This window comes from Mastigoproctus giganteus, chromosome 2 (genome assembly GCF_048544385.1).
Source record: "Mastigoproctus giganteus isolate SK-2022 chromosome 2, ASM4854438v1, whole genome shotgun sequence".
Taxonomy (NCBI): Eukaryota; Metazoa; Arthropoda; class Arachnida; order Uropygi; family Thelyphonidae; genus Mastigoproctus; species Mastigoproctus giganteus.
Genome location: NC_143576.1, coordinates 165,540,805 through 165,568,059, shown reverse-complemented (window position 1 = coordinate 165,568,059; position 27,255 = coordinate 165,540,805). Strand labels below are relative to the sequence as shown.

Sequence of the window (27,255 nt, the reverse complement as noted above, 5' to 3'; positions counted from 1 at the left end):
CAGGACCCTGGGTTTGCCAGGCCCATACTCACCAGATATGAGCCCCTGGGGCAAGATATACAAGAAGAAGGGGTCTCACAGGGCTCTCTACACAGTACCACCTCATTCACCATAAGAAAAAATCACATGACTAAAAATATTCCCAACTCTTTGAATTTATACCTCTATGCCAATGATCTCACTGTTTCGTGCAGTTCTCAAAACATGACCTTCGCTGAGCGGCAGTTCCAAATTTCAATTAATAATATTCAGCTATGGATGGCACAGAATGGGTATCGACTCTCTTGTTCAAAATCTAAAGTAGTTCACTTTTGTAACAAACAGAAGATACAGCCAGATCCACAGGTACACTTAACAAATCATTTCATCTCAGTTGTGAACAGCATTCGTTTCCTTGGTCTGACTTTTGATAGTAAATTGAACTTCATGGAATGTGTTAAACATCTACGGACATCATGCAAGAAAAAAAATTAACATACTCAGAGTTAACAAATTAAAATTCTTCGACATCATGGGGTGCAGATCGGTACATATTCCTTCATTTGTATAGAGCCCTAATCAGATCTCGCCTTTATTACGGTGTGCCGGTGTATGATTCTTCTAGGGAGAGAGTGCTAGCACACTTTCCCCAATTCAACACTCTGCCTTGGGGATTGCTATAGGTGCTTATAGAACTTCACCAGTTCAAAGTCTTTACATTGAAGCTCATGAACTTCCTCTATGAAGCTCATGAACTTCCTCTAATTCTCAGGAGAAAGATGTTACTTCTCAACTATACAACTAAAATCCAAAGTCTACCTACCCATTCCATTAGGCCAATACTTAATGACCCTCAGTTCACAATGTTCTATAGAAGTAAACCCAGGGCATTCAGCCTACTGCTCTCAGATCTCAGGCATTATTGTAAACTTGGAATATACATCCTGACAAAGTTTTTCAAGATTTAAACAGTACGGATCCCCTGTGGTCCTCTATTAAAGCACCCTGTGACAGTTATTTTCTAAACTGGGGAAAGCACTCGCTTGCAAATGTTAATATACAACAACTGCATATTGCCCACACAAACTTACCTGCATTTTACAAAAATATATACTGATGGGTCAAAATCTGAGAGTGGAGTGGAGTGGGTGCATCACTTGTTTTCCCTCATAAAATCTTCTTCGTATCACTTCCCAATGAATGCAGCAACTATACAGCTGAATTATGGAATAGAAAATATTCTCCATCTGTCCATCCAAAAAAGAATGATATATACAGACTCCCAGAGTGCACTTATAGCTTTATAGAATATTTCCTCTCAAACACATCCTTTAATAAAGTTCATAAAATCCAAACTGAAGCATCTCCAAGAATTCCAGTGAGTAGTCATTTTCTGCTGAATTCCAGGCCATGCTGGGATACCAGGAAATGAATGTGCAGACTATGCCGCTAAACATCTATCCAACAGAGAATTATCACAGTATTATGTTCCATATCTTGACTACAAGTGTAACACACAAAGAACATAATATAGAGAACAATGCTGAATTCAATGGCAAGCCCAAACACATAATAAACTCTGCCAAATAAAACCCGAACTGCAATTATGTACCTCCAGTTTCCATATAAACAGAAAGAAGGAAGTAACCTTAACCAGAGCGTGAATTGGCCCCAGTCAACTTACCCACCTTTATCTCTTCACAGGTAATGATTCTCCACAATGCACATGGTGCAACTCTCCACTTACAGTGAAGCATATTCTTGTTGTGTGTACTTTATACACACTGCCCACCAAGTCTCATTAAGCTTTGTTACCATATCTTAAAGAACCCTTGACCTCTGCCACATCATAGGTAATAATGCTAATCTGCTGGAGTTTTTTCACTTTACTAAATAGATAAAATTACATGATCATTTTTGACTAATGCCATAACAGTCACCATGCAAGTGTAACATTCATAACGTTGACCGGTGCAATATGGCCTAAGTAGCCCTTGCACCAAAATACAACAACTGAGAATGCTCATGAGAGGGAGGGGCTTCTTTGGAAAAGAGACCATCACAAAAGAGACCATTACATTTTGTAATCTCAGATTACAAAAGTTGTAATCTGAGACATCTATATCACCCCTAAAATTGGCTATGAACTTTGATAGGTTTTTTTTTTTTTTTTGGTGAGAAGAAATCAAAGATTTGTTGGCTGTTTTGTTATGATTGTCTGGTATTTTAGAAGGTAAATGAACAAGTTGAGTGAGCTCATTAGTAATTGCAAAGGTCTTGGCATTTGAACTGCTGGAGTTGTGAACATTAAAATCACCAAGAAAAATTACTTCATGTTAAGAAAGAGATGGATGAAAGTTGAGTTTCAATGAAAGGAAGTGAAAGATTTCTGAGTGATCAGTGTATCTGGGAGAATGATACAGGCAATGGATGAATTTTACAGCTGGGGGTAGAGAGATAGATTTTAAGGCAGAGGAGATTCCAAATTAGGAAGTTATGGCATTGAGCCAAATTTACAGAATGGTCATGTGCACAAGTACTACCTTTGAAGAAAAAGGAATCATGGATGAATAATCAGAGAACTGATATGAATAGTGGTCGAGACAGCCAATATTTGAAATTTTGTTAATTGAAAGTGAAACTGAGGCTTGGTATATTTGTGTAATGAATGAAAATGTTTAGATTCATTAATTACATTTATTTATTTTATTTTATTTATTTTTTTTTTTTTTTGCCTATTAGTGCAAAATTTTGTATTTTAATAAAGACAACTATCCAGAACCATACTCTCTCTCTCTCGTGTTCATTCAGTATTCACATTGAAAATTTTGAATGCCTTTTACCAATTTTATCTTGAACTTCTACAGTTTTACTGTGTTTGGTCAGTCTCTGCATTGCTCTCTCTTGTCAAGTGTAATGCTGCCTTTCTAAGGAATACTGATCTGTTCACTTGCCCAAATTACATCTAACATTATGAAGTAATTATTTGCATTTTAGTGTTAGTTTGCCCTCAGTTTCTTTGCTTTCTCCACTGACTAATATCCAAAACAAGGGATATTAATTTTAGTGAGCGATTGATTGCCTGTGGTGGGGTGATAAAAATCGTTGCCATTAATTACATAGTCACAGTTATGTGTAAAATTTGACATTTACTAAGATATCAATGAGTATCTCATATATGAAATTTTTTTTTTTTTTTTTTTTTAGATCAGATGACAGTTTTGGAATGCCTTCAAAAAATCTCTTCTCACAGAAATATAATTCTTGATGCTGCCAATCATGAACATGAATTTTTTGGATGTTTATGTTATTGTCTCCTTCAGCTCACAGAGGATGGACAAATTTAGTAAGTGTTATCTCTCTCTCTCTCTCTCTCTCTCTCTCTCTCTCTCTCTCCCTCCCTCGTCCATATTGTGAATTTTAATTTTATTGTATTGTGAATTTGTATTGTGAATTTTAAGGAAATTTCCTTAAAATTCACAGTACAAAGAAAAGCAAAGAATTCTGATCTATAAACAAACACATAATTTGAAACTTCATAGCAGTTTCATCATTTCATATCACTGCTACTATTCACACAAATAATTGCAAAGTTAGTGGAAAGGAACCGGACAAGTTCTTGCATGAAATTAATCTGCTAAAACTATAAAAAATCACTTCAGAAACTATTACAATAAAAATCTGACTATATGAAGGTTTAAAAAATCTGATTTTTAATCATTGCTTAATTAACTGTTAACATGAGATCATTATTTTGGAAAGGCATGTATCAGGTGCCACCACTGGGTTAATAAATGCAAAGTTGTTTCTAAATAGAAGTTTCACAGACCATTGGTCATCTATTTCTTAAGTGTTAAATGAAAATAGCTGAAGTTAGTTTCTTTAATTTAACAATAATGTGTCACACACTTTTATTTATTTTTTTATAATAATTATATGTTAAATCTGTAATGGATTTGGATAATCAAAGCCTTTGTGATACATGAATATGTATAAAAAAATACGTTAATATAGATACAAAATCTGATACTTTAATAATGACATAATCTGATACAAAATCAAGGATACTTGAATACGGAAGCAAAATCTGACAGATTTGAGGATATATCATATACTGCTCTGTGACCTTTCATTCACAGCCTGGGGAAAAACACAACCTGCCCAACAGAACATACAACAAATACATGCCACACTGAGAACCCAGCACAGCCAGTACACACCAATCTACACAGATGGGTCTAAAACTGAAAATCATTTTGTTGCAGCAGCATTATTTCCCAACATTACGATATCCATGAAACTCCCGACTGAATGTAGCAGCTATACCACAGAACTCTGTGCTATCCACATATTGGATAGCACAGAGTTCTGTGCTATCCAATTTCAGTTCAGTGCCATCCAAGCTACACAACAGAATAAGAAAAATGATAACCCCTTACTTTAGACAGTGAGAATTTTTTTGAGTTTAACTTAGTCAGAGAATTTGGAATACTCTGACTAAGTTAAACCAGAAGGAACAACAGTTCTCTTTTGTTGGATCCCTGGTCATGTCGGAATTTCTGGAAACGAACAGGCCAACCCAGCTGCCAAAACTGCTACTGATCCTATCGATCAGTCCTTTACTACAGGCCCAGGTGCCAAGCGATGTTGTCCTGAATTAGCACTCTTTCTTGAAATCGAAATCATTTCCTTATTTAAAGTATCATTAACACACGATTAACTAAGCTATAGAAAAGAAATTAACTTTTCTAGATTAAGGAGGAAAGCAACCTTCTCTTTTCTTTTCTTATACATATTAGCTACTAACCCTCTAGTGCTTGGTCACAAAGTGGCACTGCTCCTGCCTCCATGTGGCAGGGCCGGTAACTTGGTAGGAAAAAACTCTCCCTGCCAGGGCGAAATAGAGCAAATTGACTCCAATACCCAGGAATTTACTGGGTACATAGACCCGAGTATAACTGATCTAAGATATGAGGAATCTAGTCCTCTAGGAGATATAATCAAAACAATTAGAAATGGTGAAAGAAATTATTCTGTCTCCACAAAGAGACTAATGACTGTAACTCATCACAGATGCTGAAGTTCTAGTAAGTTAGTTTCATTGCGGATTCGAAAGTTCTAAGTCTATTTCTTTATTGCATTCAGTTTCACAACAGATGCTAAAGTTCTAATAAGTCAGCTTCATCGTAGGATGCCTAAGTTCGGATTAGCCTGATTTTTGCCCGGACGTCAAAGCATAACAAGAAAATATCTTCTAACAATACTTTTTGAGCAGCCGTTAGTCGTAATCTGTTAGCTTTGTATTGTTAGAAATATTGCAGTTTTGTGAACAATACACATTTCAAGAAACAACCCGTTATTCATAGCAGATAATTTTTTTTTTTTTCTTTCCTTTGATGCACCAGTTTTTGAAGTTTATAATGCAGCTATAAATAGAAATATTTTCTTGAAATTTCGTTAGAAGATCAAACCCAGGAAACTGCTGTTCTGATATTGTTTACTAAAAACAATTACAATAAAGCAAACTTTTTTTTTTTATCAAATGCGCATTGCAGTGTTATCAGTTTTACACAAGTTTTTCTCGTTTCTGTTCGTAGGAACAATACACGTTGAAGAAAGGAAATACGATCTGTTCGCATTCATAAACAGTTGTTGCTACTGTTTCACTTTATTGCTTCTTATGTCAACTAACAGTAGCTTGCGGTTGTCTTTTGTTTTTTTCTTAGCGGTCCTGACGTAGCCGCGCAGAGACATAAGAACGACCGTTGGCACTCTCTCGATGTAGCTGTATCTAGGAAGTTTGTGACGTAACCAGTGGTTTTTCTCACGCTCTGCTCCAAGAAAACAATTTCACTCTGTAAACAGAAACTCCCGCTCCAAAACAAACAAACAAATCAAGTATTGTGTTTCATAAGCCCTAGGCTAATTAGGGTGGGTTTAGAAAAATAACAGAAAAAGGCCTAAAAAAATACACACTTGATGTCATATTTTTGTCATTTCCGTGAAATTCAATAGAAATTTTTGAAAATTGAAGTGGGAAAATCGAAGAAAACAGTTCTGGCTTCACCTATAGCGAATTTCAGCTGTGTCCAAAGAGTAAAACTTATAGAATTTATTAGTTGACCTTTGAACTGGGTCCACTGAACCCAAGGAGATAAAAATACGGTTTTAAAAAAGAAGGGGAAATTCACTCCCACTAGGAACCTGATACTCACTTTTAGCACACGAAAACCACCCAGATCAGTAAAAGTTGGATATCTACATTGTAATATTAGACCATACATCCTGAATCTTCTCCGCTGTTTTAATTGTCAGAAGTTTGGCCACTTGCAAACTGTATGTAGAGGTAAGGCAACATGTACAAACTGTGTTTCTAAAAAGCACACCACTTCTACTTGTATAGCCTCATCATCATCAGCCATTTTCAATCCACTGCAGGATGGAGGCCTCTCCAGCAACTTTCCAGTTCTTTCTGTTTTGTGCAATGGCCATCCATTTACTTCCCACAAACTCAGGAATTTCATCTGTCCATCTCCATTGTTGTCTTCCAGGTTTTCTTCTAGCTCCTCTTGGGTACTATTCTGTTATTTTCTTAGTCCATCTGTCATCATGTCTTCTGCCCAAGACCATTTTAGTTCTTTAGTTTTGATAAGAATGTCCTTTACTTGAGTTTGCTGCCTAATCCATGTATTTCTCTTTTTATCTAACAGTGTGATTCCCAATATAATTCGTTCCATTTTTCGCTGTGTAGTTTTCAGCTTCTCTTCTATTCTTTTGGTGAGTGCCCAAGTTTCACTTCCATAAGTCATGGTGGGTTCATTGGTTCATTATTTTACGTTTCAGACAAATTGGGATATTGCTCCTCAGTATGTGACTATATTTCCTGAATGCTATCCATCCAAAATTTATTCTTCTCTTGACTTCCAGCCATTTATCATTATTACAGCTAATGATTTGTCCCAGATAAGTATATGACTCCACCTTTTCAATTACTGCTCCTTCAATCATTATATCCCTTTCTGTGGCATACTTGTTCATCATTACTTTTGTTTTAACCATATTCATCTTTAGTCCAAAATCCTTACTAGTTAAATGCCTTTTCATAATCCACAAATAATGGTGTTTTATATTCATTTGCTTTCTTCATTAGCTGTGATATTACATGAAGGTGATCCACAGTTGAGAATCCTGTCCTAAAGCCAGCTTGCTCTTTAAGTTGATTCTCATCAAGTATTCTTTCTAATCTGTTAGTAATGACCCTTGCGAGCAACTTGTGATGTGGTATAACAAGGCAATTGGTTTATAATTTCCAATTTCTGATTTATTTTCTTTCTTATGCAGCAAAACTATGATTGCATTATTCCACTCCTTTGGCGTCACACCTTTTCCAATGCATTTTGTGAAGAGTCTTGCCAGTTTTTGTGTCATGTGGAGAAACTTTTGGAGCAAATGGATGGGTGAAAATGGGAGAATTTTTTTTTTTTTTCCCTGGCTGATGCTCTAAAATAATGCAGGAGAATCTTGTTAATAGAAGCTTATTTTGTGTAAAATTATTGTTTATATGAAGAGAATATCCTTTGCGGCGCCTCCGTAGCCAGGTGGGAAGGAGCAGCAGTGCGTAGCACACGTTTCTTGATTAGACCGGGGTTCGAGCCCGTCACCACCAAATACGGAGGATGCGGAAAGGTCAGGGAATGACCACCGCATATCCCGGAGCAATATGGCCTTAGTTGCTAATGCTCCTAAAAACCAAATAAAAACATAACAATATCCTTTGCCTGATGAAGGATGGTGCTCTGTAAATTAGTTGTTTCATACAAAATCCTATATGGTACAGTATAATATGAGCAGTGGAAAATGATGCAAGAAAGCATAAGCATGCTTTCTTGCATCATTTTCATCATCAGCCAAAAAAAAAATATAAATAAAAATAAGCCAACACTTTCTATTTCACCTGTCCATCCCCTCTAACAGGTTATTCAAACTATCTCCTTCCACAACAGTAACAGATAAGTTTGTTCCAAAAATCAAACCAACCAATGGCTAAAGACACACTTCTGCACACCTATTCTACAACTGTCATTATTATTATTATTATTATTATTATGAGCCATATGGTGTAAGGAAGCCTGAAGTCTTTAATCTGGGATTGCTGCTCCCTATATGAAGCACCTTGTATTTTTCATTACTAAACTTCAGTTGCCACTTCTCAACACATCTGCTTACTTTGTCTAGATCTTGTTTAGCATATGCTGCACCAGCTTATCTTGTTAAGCTTATGCTGCACCAGCCAAAAAAAATTCCAAGTTACCCTGAGAGAAAGAGAGAGAGAAGTAGAAAGGAATCACCAAGAAAGAGAAGAATGATGATATCCAGCTTAGGACCCTGGGTGTGCCAAGCCCATACTCACCAGATGTGAGCCCCTGAGCCTTCCTCAATTTGAATTTATTGTCCCTCGAGTATGTAGAGTCAGCAAGAGGAAGAATACCATCAATATTCAGCTTGCTCAGTCCATTGAAAGCCTTAAACGCCTACATCACATCACCTCACAGGTTCCTAATCTCCAGATGCTGCAATTTGCAGAACAGAATTATTTGTTGGTAAGAGCACCCCCCCCCCCTATTCCTCTCAACAATCTCATTATTCCAGCAGATCTTTATCCTTCCTCAAATGAATCCTCCATACCTGTATGCAGTATTCAAAATGTGGCCTAACCATTGCCCCTTATACAGTGGGATAGTCACTTTATGGCTGCTGGCAAAGTTCCTGTATATCATTGACAAATTCCATGAACTGTTCTGACAGCCTGTCTCCACTGCTCCACTCCAGAACTTCATATCTGACTTCACAAATACCCCCAAATCTTTTCATTCTCCATTGTTCTGAGTATGACACCACACAGTTGGTACTTTAATCTGCGATCGCTGCTCCCTATATGAAGCACCTTGTATTTTTCATTACTAAACTTCGTTGCCACTTCTCAGCACATCTGCTTACTTTGTCTAGATATTGTTTAGCATACTCTGATTACCTTGATTAACTACCCTGCCAACCTTCTTATCATTTGCAAACTTAGACATTAAGCCTGATATATCTTCATCAACATCATTAATAAATATAGAAAAATCGGCGGGCTGAACTGAAGCCTGAAGTCTGTGCCTTGGCAATTGTTTCATATTTTACAGCAGTCTTTTATGTGCAACAGTATCAAAATTATTATTATGATTATTATTTTTGCATATAGTGTGTTTGTTACTGCATTATCATATTCAAATAATTTGTTAGACAAGATGCATGCTTAACTGCAGTATAACTGCATTCCTTTCTAGATAGTTCTATGTTGTTTCTTTAACCAGTGACTGTTATTTTCCCTGGAAGACAAGTTAAGCTAACATAGGGACTTTCCCTAGATCCAAAGTTGCTCTCAGAATTATGGCTAAGTGTTTGCTTACCTCCTTTGCTACCTTCCTTAATATATTTGATAGATCCCATCCACTGTAGGTGCCTTTTTATGTTTTGCGTCAATTTCCCTTTCACTTTTCTCTGAGCTATCACAGATTCGGTTCCCTGTTAGGGTTTGACAAACTTTTGGGTCCCAAGTGATAGTGTCGAAGCGATCTCTCTCTCTAGTGTGATTTCCTGGTGTCTTTCTAGTGTAAGACACCAGGAAACTTTCATAAACTGTCCTCTGCTTGCAAGATGACTGCTATATCTGTTTGTAGCATTACTACTACACCCACTAGCAACATACTGTTGTTTTCACCTTCTGATTGATGGGCCACTGGTTGGCACTGCTACTGCCTCCATGTGGTGGTTGGCTGAAAATTGGAAGGAAAAAGTTATACTTCAGGGCTAAACTTGGCAAACCAGATTCCATCTAGAACTACAGATCAGTTATTTTTTTGCTGGCACGTAGATGATGCTTACTCATCTTCTGCAAAAAAGGAAACAAACAAATAATACTTTTCCACTCTTCCTGATTTCCTGATCGTACACTCACTAACAAAACAGCCTGTCAGCCAAACTGGCTTCCTGTGTTATGCAGAGATGTCTGGAGCACCAAAAATAGTTCACTATCTGAGATCTGGCAATCTGCTAGTAGAAATTGTGCATTGTCAATATTCATAGCTACTTCTGAAAATGACAGTATTTGCTGGGGTTCCCATCACAGTCATAATATAACATTAATCAAATTTCCACATTTCACACTGAATACTTCAAAAGGCATCATCAGAGAATGGAATCTGTTAAACTGCCCAGAAGAAGAAATTGCCTAAGAACTGACGATCCCAAATGTTAACCAGGTTAAGAGAATACTTATAAAAAAAGTCAGGATTTCTCCTAGCATGTACTCCCATACATACCTTTAATACCCTGACTCCACCAAAATCTGTGGAAGCAGGATACCTAAACTGTCAGGTGCAACCATACATCCTCAATTTAATTAGATGTTACAAGTTCCAGAAGTTCAGCTACACCCAAACAGCATATAGAGGTATATATATGTGTGTACCACCTGTGGCCTGAAGGAACCCTCCCATAAGGAATGAAACAAGAAATCTTCATGTTGTCCCAACTGTAAAGTAGACTACACCCCTTGGAAAAAAAATTAAAAGCAAATTCAAAAATATAAGGCTGAATATCAGGAAGCTAAAAAGTATATTCCACTATCATCTTCCACATCAACCTATGCAGCTAAAACACAAACAGACATCTATTTCTCTAAACATCATCTCAATAGCAAACTGGGCACAAATAATGCCGTTTCAAGTAAAAACATCAAAAATTATATTAAATAAAATGATGCAGCCTCAACACAAATGGCCAAAACCTCAAAATGATAGAAAAAAAGCATAGTACAGTACCAGTATCATGGACACATATGTCCAAGATTAAGAAGAAGCTTCGTGCAACTGATAACATGAACACTGGTGGTCAGATGATCTTATGCAGCATCAGCCAAAAAAAAAAAAAAAAAAAAAACCTCCCATTTCACCCCTCCATTAGTTCCAAATGCCTGTCCAGCTCAGCCTTAAATTTATTTAGGCTATTAGCTTCCACAACAAAAGACAAAGCCTCTTCCACCAGTCAACTACTCACTGGCTAAAGGCAAATTTCTGCATATCTATTCTACAACTATCTTTCCTCAATTTGAAACTGCCCCCCGCAGGTTCTTAATCTGAGCAAGTGGAAGAATCCCATCAGCATTCAGCCTGCTCAACCCATTCAATACCTTATACACCTCAATCAGCTCACCTCACAGGCGCCTACTTTCTAGGCACTGCAATTTGCAGAACTTAAGCCTTTTTTGGTAAGAGCACCCCTACACTATTCTAGGTGTGGCCTGACCATTGCCTTGTAAAACAGGATAATCACCTCCCTGTCCCTGATAGCAAAATTCCTATATATCATTGACAAGACTCCATGACCTGTTCTGGCAACCCGTCTGCACTGATCAGCAAACTTTATATCCGACTGCACAATTACTTCCAGGTCTTTTTCATTCTCCACTTCTCTGAGTGTAGTACCACATGGTTGGTACGTTTCTCTTTGGTTATTGCTACCCATATGCAGTACTTTGCATTTGTCAATATTAAATTTCAGTTGCCACTTCTCAGCCCATTTGCCTAACTTATCTAGATCCAGTTGGAGTAGCATACTGTCTTTACTGTCGTTAACAACCCTGCTAAACTTTATATCATCTGCAAACTTGGACATTAAACCAGATATACCTTCTCAATATCTGATAAATATGTAAAACAACAATGGGCCCAACACCGAACCCAGGGGAACTCCACTAATAACATTTTTCCATGAAGAGCAGTGTCCATTGATTACCACTCTCTGTTGTCTCCCAATCAACAATCCCTTTATCCATTGTAGCAATTTATCCTTAATGCCATACCTCTCCAATTTGTACAGCAGTCTTCCATGTGCAACAGTATCAAAAGCTTTCCTGAAATCCAATTATATGATATCAAAATTATTTTTGACATTCAGTTCCTTTGTGACCACATCATAGTATCCAATAAAATTGATCAGACAAGACCCCCCCCCCTTTAACAAACCAGTGCTGTGTTGTAACTATTACTGCAGTCTTGTCTAAATGATCCTGCAATGCTTCTTTAATTAGTGATTCCATTATTTCCCCTGGTACAAAAGTTAAACTAACAGGTCTATAGTTACTTGAGTCACCTTTTGAACTCCCTTTTTGAATTGGTGATACATTTGCACACCTCCAGTCCATGGGGATTTCCCCTGAGTCCAAGGAAACTCTCATAATTATGGCTAAGGGTTTGCTTACTTCCTTTCCTGCCTCTAATATAATTGGATTGATCCTGTCCACCCCAGGTGCCTTTTTTATGGTTAACTTCAACAATTTCTCCTCCACTCTGCTCTCAGTTATTACAAAATCACTTAGCTCCCAGTTAGAGTTTGATAAACTTCTGGCACTCACCTCATTGAATAACTCCTCATGTGTGAACGTAGATGCAAAATACTCATTCAGTTTATCAGCTACCTGAGCATGCTAAGTTGTCCAATCTGATTCATCCCTTTCCTTCTAGAGTTTACATAAATAAAGAACTCTTTGCTGTTTTTCTTTGTATTTTTTGCCAAAGATTTTTTGTAATCTGCCTTTGCCTGCCTAACCTCTTTTGTGACTTAATTATGCTAGTTTATATCTGCCCTAGGCTTCTGTGTCACTTGGTACTTTATATGCATCCCATACATTTTTCTTCTCTGCCATGAGCCTCATTAATTCATCTGACATCCATTTAGGCCTAAACCTTGAACAGCATTTCTTAGTTGGAATGAAAAGCCTAGTAGTCTCCAAAATTAAGTTCCTGAAGGCTTCCCATTTAGAATTCAACATTGGTAACATCATCAGTTGATCCCACTGTACAGAATTTTAAAACTGTCTGTGACCTCTGTAGTCATCTTTACGAAAACAAAAGCCCTTCCCTCTAGTCTTGATGGTAGTTACATCTTTAAGTAATTCCTACATGAGTTCATGGCTTTTGTAATTATTGCTTTAAAGGTATTTTGTAATTCTGCTGTTTTCACCTTCTCTCTGCAGTCTGCTCAATTGACGTATGCCAAGTATTGTCTTAGGGCTATACATATGGGCACTCGAAGCACGGTGGCAGCAGCAGAAATGCCTTCGAACAACCAGGTTTACAGGAATCAGAGGGTAAGGCATGCAAACTAAATGGGCCTTCCAATGCTGTGTTGGACAACATTAGCTGGCACTGCATGCCTGCCAGTGCCATTGAAGACATTGCAAGAAAACAAATGCCTTGGCATTTGTATTGCCTGAGGGGGGTATTCTCCCAGTGCATGGGATTGTTGGCCTTAATTTGTTTATTATACTTTTGGGGAACTCCATGCTGCTAGGGAACTCCATGACAGTTCGCTAGCAGCCCATCTGCGAGCGAACTTCATATTTGACTGCACAATTCCCCCAGGTCTTTTTCACTTTCCACTTCCCTGAGTGTAGTACCACACAGTTGGTACGTTTCTCTTAGGTTACTGCTATCCATATGCAGTACTTTACATTTGTCAACATTAAACTTCAGTTGCCACTTCTCAACCCATCTACCTAACATTTCTAGATCCTGTTGCAGTAGCATAACTGTCTTTACTATCATTAACAATCCTGCCAACCTTTGTATCATCTGTAAACTTGGATGATAAGCTTGATATACCTTAATTGATATCATTAATAAATACACAAAACAACCATTTGCCGAGCACCAAAGCCTGGGGGACTCCACTAATAACATTAGTCCACATAGAGCAGTGTCCATTTATTACCACTCTTTGCCGTCTCCCAATCATTCATCCCTTTATCCATTGCAGCAACTTGCCCTTAATGCCAAAATGCTCCAATTTGTACAGCAGTCTTCCATGTGCAACAGTATCAAAAGCTTTCCTGAAATCCAAGTATATGATATCAAAATTATTTTTTTCAATTCCTTTGTGACCACATCGTAGTATCCAATCAAATTAGTCAGACAAGACTATCCCTTAACAAGCCTGTGCTGTGTCTGAACTATTACTGTTGTTTAGATGTTGCATCACTTCTTTAAACAGTGAATTTTTCAAATATTTCAATTAGTAGGAGTTGTCATCTAGCTTTATATGCTGTCCTCTCGGTACAGCATATAAAGCATAGATGTAAACATCAATATTGTTTTATTGATTTTGACATCGAGTTTTGCGATTTTTTCACCAATTATCATTTGAAGTTCATCATAATTCTGTAAAATAAAACATAAAAAAAAAAAAAAAACTTCTCAGGAGACTTCCTGTGTGTTTCAAACAATATAAAACTGTCCTGTTTTTAACCTATTTGTGCTAAATGCAGCCACCAAAGTTGATTTCGCTTTCTACTCACAATCAACTGTATACATAAATGGGCGGTTACTTCCAACTTGAACAACATCCACCTTGAAACTGAAAATAGAAAATGTGAATCGATGGTGGTACCCATTGCAACGTTAGGAGTGCTATGTGTAGTTTGCTGTTTTGGCAGTGTTCACGACACCAGCTGACACCAGCATTTTAAGTCTAGTATAAACTTAAAATGCTGTGGTCTTGCTTTTTCATGCTATTTTTGATTTTATGATCACTACCTGCCAGTGGTTCCTGTACTGGTCCTTGAGGTTGTCACAGACATTCTCTCAGATATGCCAGACAAGCTGTACTTGCTACGTGAAAGTCTAAAATGCTGATGGAACTGATATTCAGGTGACATTCAAGTCAAGTAGATCCAATTTTGGCAAAGTCCGGATGGTCTGTGACAGCCAAATCCTCTGTTTGCACCTTCACGATAGTACAACTGTTAGTAATCCTGGTTATAACCTCCATGCACAAGCACACTATGGGTAACCACCCAGATATGAACCAACGTAAGCAGGGGTCGAGGTGTGGCACCCACTCCACATGGAGGAATACCGCCCCTCTGTGTTTCCAGGCAATACTAGGTGGTCTATGATTCTCATCAACTGGTGCAATTCCACCACTTTGCTTATAGTGGTTTGAAGTGGTGGAACCCATGTTTAATTTTCCTAGCTAAATTCCGATCCACCCTTCCCTATCACTTCCATCATGCAGTATGACTGATGACTTTTGAGGTTATGATGAACATCATGGCAAGATCTAATCTTCCTTACATTTCAAGGGTGCAGCTCTAAAACGGGGTTCACAGGCCAGCCGCTAGTTAGTACACCAGACCGAACCTATTGGTAACTCTTTAGGAGGCTTCCGGATCAGCTAGTGTATAATCTTGCTACCTCTACTCTACCAGATAGTGACTGGAGGGAGTCCGAGTAATGTGTATGTGTGGGGAATTGTCGAGGCCACGTTATGTCAACGATCTGGGTATATTCTTACCATGTGTATGCTATATCCAAAAATTTCATTACTTCATACAGCGTGTCCTCCCCCACTTTTTCTTACTATTGAATATACCATGAATTGTCAAACTAATAGAGTAAGCTTCCCTGTGAAAAGATCTAAACCTCCCAAACACTTCCTAGTTCATTTCAGAAATATACGTGGTCTCAATTCTAATCTCAGTGATGACTATTTACACTTGCAGTCTGACAAACCCCATGTACTTTTTCTGATAGAATCTCAGTTATCGGTTAATTCAACTACTGCTCATCTCAGCTGCCCAAATTATTCATATTATGTATGATTATGTATGATTTCTTTCGCCTCAAAGATGGTACTTGTGCATATGTCTGTTCCGATATTCCCTGTTGGAGACTTGGTAATTTTGAATCTCCTCTTTTTGATCTTCTCTGGCTTAAAATCTCTCTACCTCATTGTGTCAAATTCATCTGTTGTCTGTACCGTTTTCCCAACTCCAGTAATCACTTGGAGCTCTTTGACTTTCTCTTTTTGCAAGTTGACTTTCTCCAGTCCAACTTTCCTAACAGTGAGGTAATTTTCCTTGGTGATTTTAATGTTCACAATTCCAGCTGGCTTTCATTTTCTAGTCACTCCAACCCAGCTGGTCAAGATGCTGAGTCTTTTGCAATTTCTAATGACCTTGCACAGATTGTTCATTGACCTACAAGAATACCGAACAATCCTAACCATACAGCCAATACACTTAATCTTTTTCTCAAAGTACATGGTCGAAGTGAGAGGTCCTTTAGGCATCTCAGATCACAACTTGGTGATTGTCTCTTCTCCAGTGGGGCCTTTATCTCATAACTATTCCCAACCTCGTATTGTTCGGCATTACAAGAATGCAAAATGGGATGACCTACGAGATTTGTTTTCTTCTTTTCCTTGTTCGGATTACTCTTTAAAAACTTCTGATGTCAACATTTGTTCAGATCGTATCAGTGAAATTATTCTTGTAGGAATGGAATTCTTTATTCCACACTCCACTTTAAAATCTTGTCCTTTATCTAAGCCTTGCTTTTCCATGAAATGTGCTAAGGCTGTTCAAGAGAAGAACGTTGCATATTGTAATTGGCTTCTTTCCAATTCTTCAGTTTCATTTTCTGCCTACACCAAAGCTCGCAACAATTGTAAAGCGGTCATTAATCAGTCCAAACTAGATTTTGAACAGGCTAAGAGTAGAAAACTTGCTTCTTGCCCTAATGGTAGCCGAGCATTCTGGTCTCTTGCCAAAGCTATTGGCCACAACTTTTGCCCATCGCTGCTCCCACCTCTATCAAAACCAGATGGTTCTGTTGTCACTTCAGCCAAGGGTAAAGTGGACCTGCTAGCATCCCATTTTTCTTCCAGGATGTATTAACTCATGTATTATTGATATATTGTAAACACCTCCCACCATTCCCAACACGCTCCATTCAGTGCTTCCTGTGGTCTTCCCTCAAAAGGATGTCAGAAGGATTTTGACGAATCTCGATGCTAAGAAAGCACCAGGTCCTGAAGGTATTTCTCCACTTGTTCTCAAAACCTATGCTCCTGAACTTACTCCTGTACTTTGCTGCCCTTCTTTTCACTTTCTCATTCCAAAAGTGTTTTTCCTTCTACTTGAAAATTTGTTCATATCCAGCCAGTTCCTAAAATGGGTGACAAGTCCCTCCCATCCAATTTTCGTCCCACATCAATTACTTCTACTCTTTCTAAAGTAATGGAGAAATGTATAAGGCAAGGGTCAGGCCACATCTTGAGTATTGTATACAGGTCTGGAGGCCTCATTTTAAGAAGGATGTAGAGCTGTTGGAACGAGTACAGAGAAGGGCAACAAGATTAGTGAATGGAACAAACGGTTGCTCTTACGAAGAAATTCTTAAGTTTTGCAAATTACATTGTTTGGAGACTAGGCACCTGCAGGGTGATATGATTGAGGTGTATAACGTCTTGAATGGTTTGACTTGCTCAGTGCAGATGGGGTTATTCCTCTTGCTCAGAATAATTGCCTGAGAGGGCATAAATTCAAATTGAGGAAACACAGATGTAGGATAGATGTGCAGAAGTTTGCCTTTAGCCAGCGGGTGGTCGATTGCTGGTACAAACTTCCATCTGTCATTGTAGAAGTTAGTAGCTTAAATAGATTCAAGGCAGAACTTGAGAAACATTTGGAGCAAGTGGATAGGTGAATAAAGGGTTTTTTTTTTTTTTTGGCTGATGCTATATAAGCTTGTTTTCTTGCATTATGTGCCTTTGCTAATGCTAAAGTTATCTTTGGTGACACTCCGATTTCTAGGCAAAATGATATATCTCTTTTGGGGATTACCCTCACTTCTAATCTCTCTTGGCACAAGCACATTACAAATATTTCTTCCTCAGCATCTAAAAAACTTGGTTTTCTCTCGGTGTTACTTTTCTTCCAAACAGCTGTTCACTCTGTACAAATCGCAAATCTGCCCTACCATGGAATATTGTTCCCACTTCTGGGGAGTTGCCCCCTTAACCTCTCTTCAGATTCCATTCTGAAGAGAGCAGTTAGGTTAATTAATGACTTCTCTCTAACAGAGTCTGTCCACTCTTTTTCTCATAGATGTACTGTTTCTGCTGCATGCCTTTTCTACAGATACTTCCATGGGCACTGTTCTTCTGAATTGGCTTCTATAAATCCCACTCTCTCTCTTTCAAAACTACCCGAACACATGCTGCCACCAGCCAACATCTTTTTAGTGTCCAACTTTAAACTCACTGAACCAACTTTTCATCTTCCTCGTTTTTTCATTCAACTGCCATTTTCGAGAACATTCCTTCACATGTATTTTCTGAAAATTTCAGTCTACAGAAATTCAAGGTGTAATGTCAACAAATATCTTCTTTCGTCTTCTCAACCTCCAACCCAAGCACGGTACTAAGTATTATAGGTTCTAATACCTCTGGTGTTTGGGGTTTTTATAAAAAAAAAAAAACCTATGATATCTGATTTATGAATAATGATGATGTGTTACTCCTAGAATTTTGTCTGACATGCTGGTACAAATAATAATCGAGTTTGTTTAAAAATTTTATTCCCCATAGTGAGTTATCCTCTCATCTAAATTCTCGTAAATTGAAATCACCCATAATATGACACTTACACTGCTCACCCATGCCATTTGAATGTAGAGACTCTTGTCATAGTCTCTACATGCAATGACTTCACAGTCTAGCCCATAGATTACTCCCACTCTTATTATACCTTTGCTTCCAACTAACTCACACCATGCAGATTCTGTGCTAGTAGGTGAATCTTCTGACTCTGCAAAAGCTCTTTTCATACTTGGGCTGCATTTGATATGAAGAATCACACCATTGTCATCATCCTCAGTTTCCTGGTGGCACCATGTTTCCATTACCCCTTTTATGTCAGCATTAGATGGCCTAATCAGTTGTTCATTCCTGACATAATTGTAAATACAGTTAAGACTAAGTATTCTTCTTTATCTTATTACTCGGATGTGCCCCTTGAAGTTATTTAAGCTTGTATCCCTAGCTTTAGCTTCCTGCTTATTTGAAACTTTGCTGCCCTCTGAACATCTTGCCAATGTCAGCTTATGTGGTAAGAAACAAGAACTCTTGATGTTCATAAGCATTACTTTAACCCATATTATCAGGTAATTGCATGTCTACACTGCCCTTGTCTTGCTACCCCACCCTACAACTAGTAGTTTCCCTGAACTCTTAAGGTATTCTTAGTAATACTGGGAAGAACCCTTGCACCACTTTGGTCAAATGAATTCTGTCTCTACCAAATAGATTCCTTCTACCTACAAGTTCATGACATCCCGATAGAAATCCCCCCTCCCCAAAAGCCTTGCAGCATCAAGTCTTGAATTAATGCACGAAGATTTGAGCATATGATTCCTCCTATCATGTCTGGCAGAATTACAGGCACATACACATTCTAACTCACTCATATAATTTTTCCAGCATGGTCCTATGTATATCCAACAATTCATCAGGTCGCATTTGTTTAATATCATTAGTTACTATATATATATATATATATATAATAATATTCTCTTTATCTTGTGTAAAATCCGTTGGTAATGTCATCACCTGTTGCTCATGTAGGATTGTTTCAAACTGTCTCCGGTTGTAGTCCACCTGTCTTTGTTGCAACAAAATGAAACCATGTCCCCTGACAATAAAGTCTTCCAAAACTAAATCTTATTGAACCAGAGCCTTATGCACTCGATATGATGAGAGGATGCATAACTTGGCAGGTCGCAAGATATTTCTGTCCATCAGAAACAAACCTGATGTTTGTTTCTGGGGTAAGCATCATTTTCCTCAGTGATTCAAATTCGTCTAGCAATACACGCACTAAGTTTTAATTTGAGATGATTACACTCCTTACAACAGAAAAAGAAAAGAATTGTGTGTTGATCATGGTTTGTCTGCTAGACCAACCTTAGAATACATGCCACTGGCTATACAAGCAACAAACTCAACAAAAATGCCCACAGCCATTTCCATCTAATATCTATGGACAATGTTTTGAAAGTGGATCTTGTAACAACTATTATTTAGGTAAAATTTTAATTTAAGAAAAATTACAAAATAATACAGAATTTAAATTACCAGCATATTATACAAATTGAACTGTTACCAAAACTTTAGCCACCATAAAATGTAACTTATCAGAAATAGCTTTAGAAAATTTAAGAATTAAATTCATAAAAAATTGAAATTACTTTCCCAAAATTACTGAAATAAAATATAAAAATTGCACAAATTAAATTTAAATAAAAATTTTAAAAAAATTGTCTACTAGATGCCTGATCTTAATCCTGTTCTTTTAATCCACTGGAGCCAACTTAAAAAAACATGTTAGCTCTCTTTAAAGAGGGCACTGACTCTCTTTAAAAATTACAGCTGTGAATTACAGGTATCCGAAAAAGCGATGTGTTTGCCATTTTATTTACCTAATTGTTATTTTTTATTGTAGTTTATAAGTAGCCTTATAGGTCTATTTATGATGGTTATTTTTATTTTTAATTTAGATAAGAGTTTTTGTAGATTACTACTTAATATACGTAAAACCGTTGTTTCGTTCGAATATTGCAGCCATTATTTTTGTATAGGGTGGTAGGGAATTCAAATTTTTAATTGTGATAACTAAGTAGCTCTAACATAAAAACATATAGCGTAATACGCATCACTGCATTTAGGATTCTATTAGATATTGTAGTATTAACAATTAGTTAATTAAATTTATTGATCTTATTAATTTAAAATATCATGCCTCAGACTAGAGCAGCAAAGCAACGGGCACAAAGTTGCAGGAGTGCTGTGACTCTGGGGAGAACTGAGGGGGGCGATTCCCCAACGCATTACAGCCTAAAAAAATGTGCAACTTGTGAAATGTTTGCCGAACTCTCTGGAACAGAACATGATCTAGCCAAGGAGGATGTCTTTGTATGTGCTAGATGCAGAGAGTGTCTAGAAATTAGGTGTCAACTTGGCATTCTAATGGGCATCTATGAGAGTTGAGGTGTAGGGTAGATGCCCTTGAAGAAATTAATATGAGGGGCCCATCAAGCTCTCAGCTGCCCAACTCAATGCCAGATCTCACTCCTAGGCATCAGGCAACACAGCGGCAATCTCCAAGGCAGAATGCACTGGTCCCACAGGAGTTAGTTATTCTTGGTGACTCTGTTGTCAGGGAGACAGGGAATATATTGTGTAAAAAGGATATATGGAATCGGACTAGGGTATGTCTTCCAGAGGCAAAAGTTGATGACATAGTGAACTGTATATCATCTTTTAAAGGCACAAAGGGTGATATTGTTGTACACGTTGGCATGAATGACATTAAGAGTAGGAGATCTGCAGATTTACTTAACAAGTACAGGTCAATTTTGCAAAAAATTCATGAGTTAGGGTTAAATTTGAAAGTGTCTGCAATTCTGCCCAGACACGATAGGAGGGAGTACATGATGAGAGAGCCTTGTCAATCAATTCGGCCCTGGAGGCAATGTGCAAGGCTCATGGGGTAGAATTTTTTTCAGCGTGGTCTGTGCTTGTTAACAGGAGAGACTGTTTCTACAGGGATGGGATACATTTAAATAGAAAGAGTGCAAGAATATTTGCTGATGCTATCGAGGCAGTGTTAGGTGGGTCGGAAAACTGATAGCTTGGGGGGATTCACAAACTAAAAGTTTAAAAGTAACTGCAGGCAGAGGTGAAGGTGATTCTTGCATTACTTCTATTAGAATAAGCAGCGGCCTGGAGGGGTGCATAGGATTTCAGGGACTGCTGGCAGACATTGTGAAACAGGTGGGTATATGGAGTGTGTTAGGTTAACTAAGAATAAGAATAGGTGCATGTATACCAATGGTAGAAGTATAGTAAATAAATTTGATGAATTTGAAGTGTCGGTCAAGACATCAACGGTGGATATGGTTGGGATATCAGAGACGTGGTGTCACACAGATATTAGGAATGCAGAATTGGAATTTGGGGAGTACAATATGTACAGAAAGGATAGGAAGGGAGGACGAGTTATGCTGTTAACTAAGAAAAACATAAAATCAAAAGAAGTGCATCCAGTTGATATAGATGCCCTGTCCATCTATATCCAATTGATATAGATGGACAGTGCACTGTTGAGTCAGTTTGGTGTCACATAAGTACTGCGAAAGCAAAAATAAAGAGTAGGAGTGTGTTATAGACCTAATGACTTGAATGAGTACAATGAACAGTTGTACAGAGAAATAGAGTGGGCTAGTAAATCAGAAATTTTATAATGAGGGATTTTAACTTCCCAGATATTTACTGTAACTTGTGGTTTGGTCACTCGTACACTAGTAAGACTTTTGTGGATTTATTGGATGATTGTTCAAGGGGCAACCAGAGAGGGATATAGGCTCGATCTGGTTATCAGCAGTGATCATTCGTGTATTTGCAGATAAAGGAACCACTAGGTGACAGTGATCACATTGTACTGATGTGGGATTTACTTAAAGATATAATTACCTTCAGGGGTAAAGGAAAGGGTTTTTGCTTCCGTAAAGTTGACTACAGTGGTCTCAGACAGTTTTTAAATTCAGTACAGTGGGATCAACTGATGATGTTACCAACAGCAAATTTTAAGTGGGAAGCGTTCAAGGAATTAATCGTGGAAGCTACTAAAAGTTTCATACCTATTAAGAAATATTGTTCATGGTTTAAGCCTAAATGGTTGTCAAATGAACTAATGAGACTCGTGACAGAGAAGAAAAATGCATGGGATGCATATAAATTATCAGACGACACACAAAAGCCTGTGGCAGAAATAAGTTAGTCTGTAATCAGGTTACAAAGGAGATTAGGCAGGCGAAGGCAGATTATGAGAAATCTTTGGGAAAGGATGCTAATAAAAACAGCAAGGATTTCTTTACTTATATAAATTCTGAAAGGAAGGGGATGAATCAGATTGGTCCACTTAATATCGATGGTTCGACTGTTGATGATCCTGCTCAGATAAATACAAACTGAATGAGTATTTTGCATCTTCATTCACAAATGAGGAGTTATTAAGGTGTGAAAATTCTAGAAGGTTATCAAATTGTAGCAGGGTGTATAATGATTTTGTAATAACTGAGAGCAAAGTGGAGGAGAAATTGTTAAAGTTAAACATAAGAAAGGCACCTGGGGTGGATGGGATCTATCCAGTTATATTAAAGAACGCGGCAAAGGAAGTAATCAAACCCTTAGCCATAATTATGAGTGTATCCTTGGACTCAGTGGAGGTCCCCATGGACTGGAGATGTGCAAATGTATCCCCAATTCACAAAGGGGGATCGAAGGGTGACGCGAGTAATTACAGACCAGTTAGTTTAACTTCTGTTCCTGGTAAAATAATGGTGTCACTGGTTAAAGATGCATTGCAGGATCATCTAGACAAGACTGCAGCAATAATTTAGACACATCATGGGTTTGTTAAGGGAAAGTCTTGTCTGACAAATTTTATTGGATATTATGATGTGGTTACAGAGGAACTGGATGCAAAATATAATTTTGATATCATGTACTTGAATATCAGGAAAGCTTTTGACACTGTTGTGCATGGAAGACTTTTGTACAAATTGGAGCAGAATGGTATTAAGGGTAAGTTGCTACAATGGATAAAAGGATGGTTGAGTGGGAGAAGACAGAGGGTGGTAATTAATGGGTGCTGCTCTTCATGGACTAATGTTAAGTGGAGTCCCACAGAGTTCGGTGTTGGGTCCACTGTTGTTTTGTATATTTATCAATGATATTGATGAAGGTATATCAGGCTTAGTGTCAAAGTATGGAGATGATTATGAGAGCCATAATTATGAGAGCTTCCTTGGACTCAGGGGAGGTACCCATAGACTGGAAATGTGCAAATGTGACCCCAATTCACAAAGGAGGATCAAAGGCTGACACAAGTAATTATAGACCTGTGAGCTTAACTTCTGTTCCAGGAAAATTAATGGAGGCACTGGTTAAAGAAGCAGTGCAGGATCATTTAGACAAGACTTCAGTTATATCTCGGACACAGCATGGTTTTGTTAAGGGGAAGTCTTGCTTGACCAACTTGATTGGATACTATGATGCAGTCACAAAAGAACTGGATGCAGGGAATAACTTTGATATTATATACTTGGATCTTAGAAAGGCTTTTGATACTGTTGCACATGGAAGACTGCTACACGAATTGGAGCAGTGCGACATTGGAGGCAAATTGCTGCCTTGGATAAAGGAGTGATTGCGGGGGAGAAGACAGAGAGTGGTAATCAATGGACACTGCTCATCGTGGACTAATGTTATTAGTGGAGTCCCTCAGGGCTCAGTGTTGGGTCCATTATTGTTTTCTGTATTTATAAATGATATTGATGATGGTATATCAAGCTTAATGTCCAAGTTTGCAGATGATACAAAGGTTGGCAGGGTTGTCAAGGACACTACTGACACTATGCTGCTGCAACAGGATCTGGAAAGGTTGAGCAGATGGGCTGAGAGGTGGCAAATGAAGTTTAACATTGACAAATGTAAAGTACTACACATGGGAAACAGCAAACCCAGAGCAACGTATTAACTCTGTGGTACTACACTGACAATGGTAGAGAATGAAAGGGACTTGGGGGTGGTTGTGCAGGCAGATATGAAGTTCTCTGAGCAGTGCAGACGGGCTGCAAGAGTAGCTCATGGAGTATTGTCAATGATATACAGGAATTTTTCCAGCAGGGATAAGGAGGTGATTATTCCATTGTATAAGGCAATGGTCAGGCCACACCTAGAGTACTGTATACAGGTCTGGAGGCCTCATTTCAAGAAGGATGTAGAGCTGCTGGAATGAGTACAGAGAAGGGCAACAAGAAGATTAGTGAATGGAACAAAGGGGTGCTCTTACGAAGAAAGGCTTAAGTTTTGCAAATTACAGTGTCTGGAGACTAGGCACCAGCGAGGTGATCTGATAGAGGTGTATAAAGCCTTGAATGGTTTAAGCATGCTCAATGCTGATGGGATTCTTCCTCTAGCTCAGAAAAATCACCTGAGAGGGCATAAATTCAAATTGAGGAAAGACAAATGTAGGATAGACGTGCGGAAATTTGCCTTTAGCCAGCGGGTGGTTGGTTGGTGGAACAGACTTCCATCCCTTGTGGTGGAGGTTGATAGCCTAAATAAGTTTAAGGCTCAGCTGGACAGGTATTTTGAACGAACAGAGGGGTGAAGTGGAAGTGGTTTTTTTTTTTTTTTTTTTTGGCTGATGCTGCATAAGCTTGCTTTCTTGCATCAAATGCCTCTACTAATGCTAATGCTAATGATACAAAGGTTAGCAGGTTGTTAATGAGAGCAATGGCAGTGTGCTTCTGCAACAGTATCTCGAAAATTTGGGCAGATGGGCTGAAAAGTGACAACTGAAGTTTAACATTGACAAATGCAAAGTACTGCCTATGGGTAGAGGTAACCCCAGAGAAACGTACCAACTGTGTCTTACTATGCTTAATTTGGTAGAAAATTAAAAAGATCTGGGAGTAATTGTCCCATCAGGTATGATGTTTTCTGAGCAATGCAGACACGCTGCCAGGGCAGGTAATGGGATTTTGTCAATGATATACAGGAATTTTGCTATCAGGGAAAAGGAAGTGATTGTCCCTCTGTATAATTCAGTGGTCAGGCCACGGCTTGAGTACTGCGTACAGGTCTGGAGGCCTCATTTTAGGGAGGATGTAGATTTGCTTGAGCGTGTACAGAGAAGGGCAACAAGATTGGTGAGGGGAATGAAGAGATTCTCTTAGCAAGAGAGAGGTTTAAATTCTGCAAATTGCAGTGGCTGGATACTAGGCACCTGTGCATTGTTCTGATTGAGGTGTATAAGGCCTTGAATGGGTTGAGCACGCTGAATTCTGATGGGATTCTTCCACTTGTTCAGATAACAAACCTAATGGGGCATAAATTCAAATTGAGGGAAGACAGATATGCAGAAATTTGCCTTTAGCCAGCAGGTGGTTAATTGCTGAAACAAACTTCCATCGGTCATTGTGGAATTGTTAGATTAAATAAATTTAAGGAGGAACTGGACAAACATTTAGAATGAATTGTTTTGTAAATTTTTTTTTTTTTTTTTGGCTAAGGGGGCAGCATCAGCCAGAAACACTTGCTTTTTTGCGTCACATGCCACTACTATTACTACTACTAGACTCTCTCTCTCTCTCTCTCTCTCTCTCTCTGTGTGTGACCGTCTACAATAAAATCCATTAATGATGATTCTTTTGATAATATTCTTGATGTACATAAAAAAATCAGTGAAATGCTTTGAAAGCACTCTGCTATAACCTTTAAGGAATCGGTGATCAGTAACTGATTAGAAAATTGTTGAACAACTGCTGCAAGCATACAAAGAACTTGGTTGTAATATGAATTTAAAAATTAATTTCTACATGTGGATCTTAACTTTTTCCTCCCCAACTTTGGTGGTCATCAGTGAACAAGAAAAAAAAAATTTCACCATGACATTACTGCATATAAAAATTTATCATGCCAAGTGAGGTCCAGATCCAGTTGTGAATTACTTTTAGATACTTTTGAGAGAAGTCATGGGAATATTAAGTGTTTTGGAGCTGTGTTTGTTCTATGTACAAAAGTTTGCTTGTTGACTGTTTGCATATTTGGTGTTTATATATACAGTAGAACTTCGATTATCTGCCAGGGTACAGGACGAAACCATGACGGATAATAGAATATGTACATTTAAAAATATTATACCTACAATAGATCGGGTTCTCTAACTTGTTTATTTTATTACATAATACATAACCTAATGAAATTCAGTTAAACTCCAATTATTATTTATTTTTTACTGGGTCTTCAAAAAATCATTGTACAGATAACTACATACATACCTATTTTTAATATTTTGACTTACAGTGGTCTAATAACGTCATAAAAAACTTAAAAGAAAACAGTATTACATACATAAAAATTTGTTCTGTCATTAAAGAAATTTAAAAGAAAACAAAAAGAAAGCAAAAAAAAAGTCAGTCAATTTCTTTTGTATCATTACTCCTCGAGTCTTTTGGGAGGCAGTGTTACGAATTTTACACAAAAGTAAAAGTTCCGTAACATTTGCTTCTTATTGTACCTCGAACCACTTAATGCACTTTGACAACGTAGTTTCAGCTTCACAATGGCTAATTATGTTTTGTTGTTCCATTAGCAGCATCTTTTTCTTCTTCCTCAGTTTCAGAATCATCCAAAATTGTCATCACTTTGCACAATTTCATCATCGTCTAAAATTTTGCATCCAATGTCCATTTTGTTCATGTTCAGTCAGACATTTAATTCCTCCATCAAATTATTTTTAAAACCAGGAATATTCAAACATAT

At 37.9% G+C, this 27,255-nt stretch overlaps 1 protein-coding gene across 3 annotated transcripts in view; it reads left to right on the top strand.

Moving 5' to 3' along the window:
- The window catches only part of bchs (WD repeat and FYVE domain containing 3 bchs), a 1,877,108-nt gene that overhangs the window by 1,009,545 nt on the left and 840,308 nt on the right, over nucleotides 1-27,255 (top strand). For all 3 annotated transcript variants that reach the window (XM_090389621.1, XM_090389619.1, XM_090389620.1), the window contains exon 41: nucleotides 3,187-3,325. In XM_090389621.1, coding sequence (XP_090245747.1) covers nucleotides 3,187-3,325 — 139 coding nt within the window. The remainder of the gene's footprint in view (nucleotides 1-3,186; nucleotides 3,326-27,255) is intronic.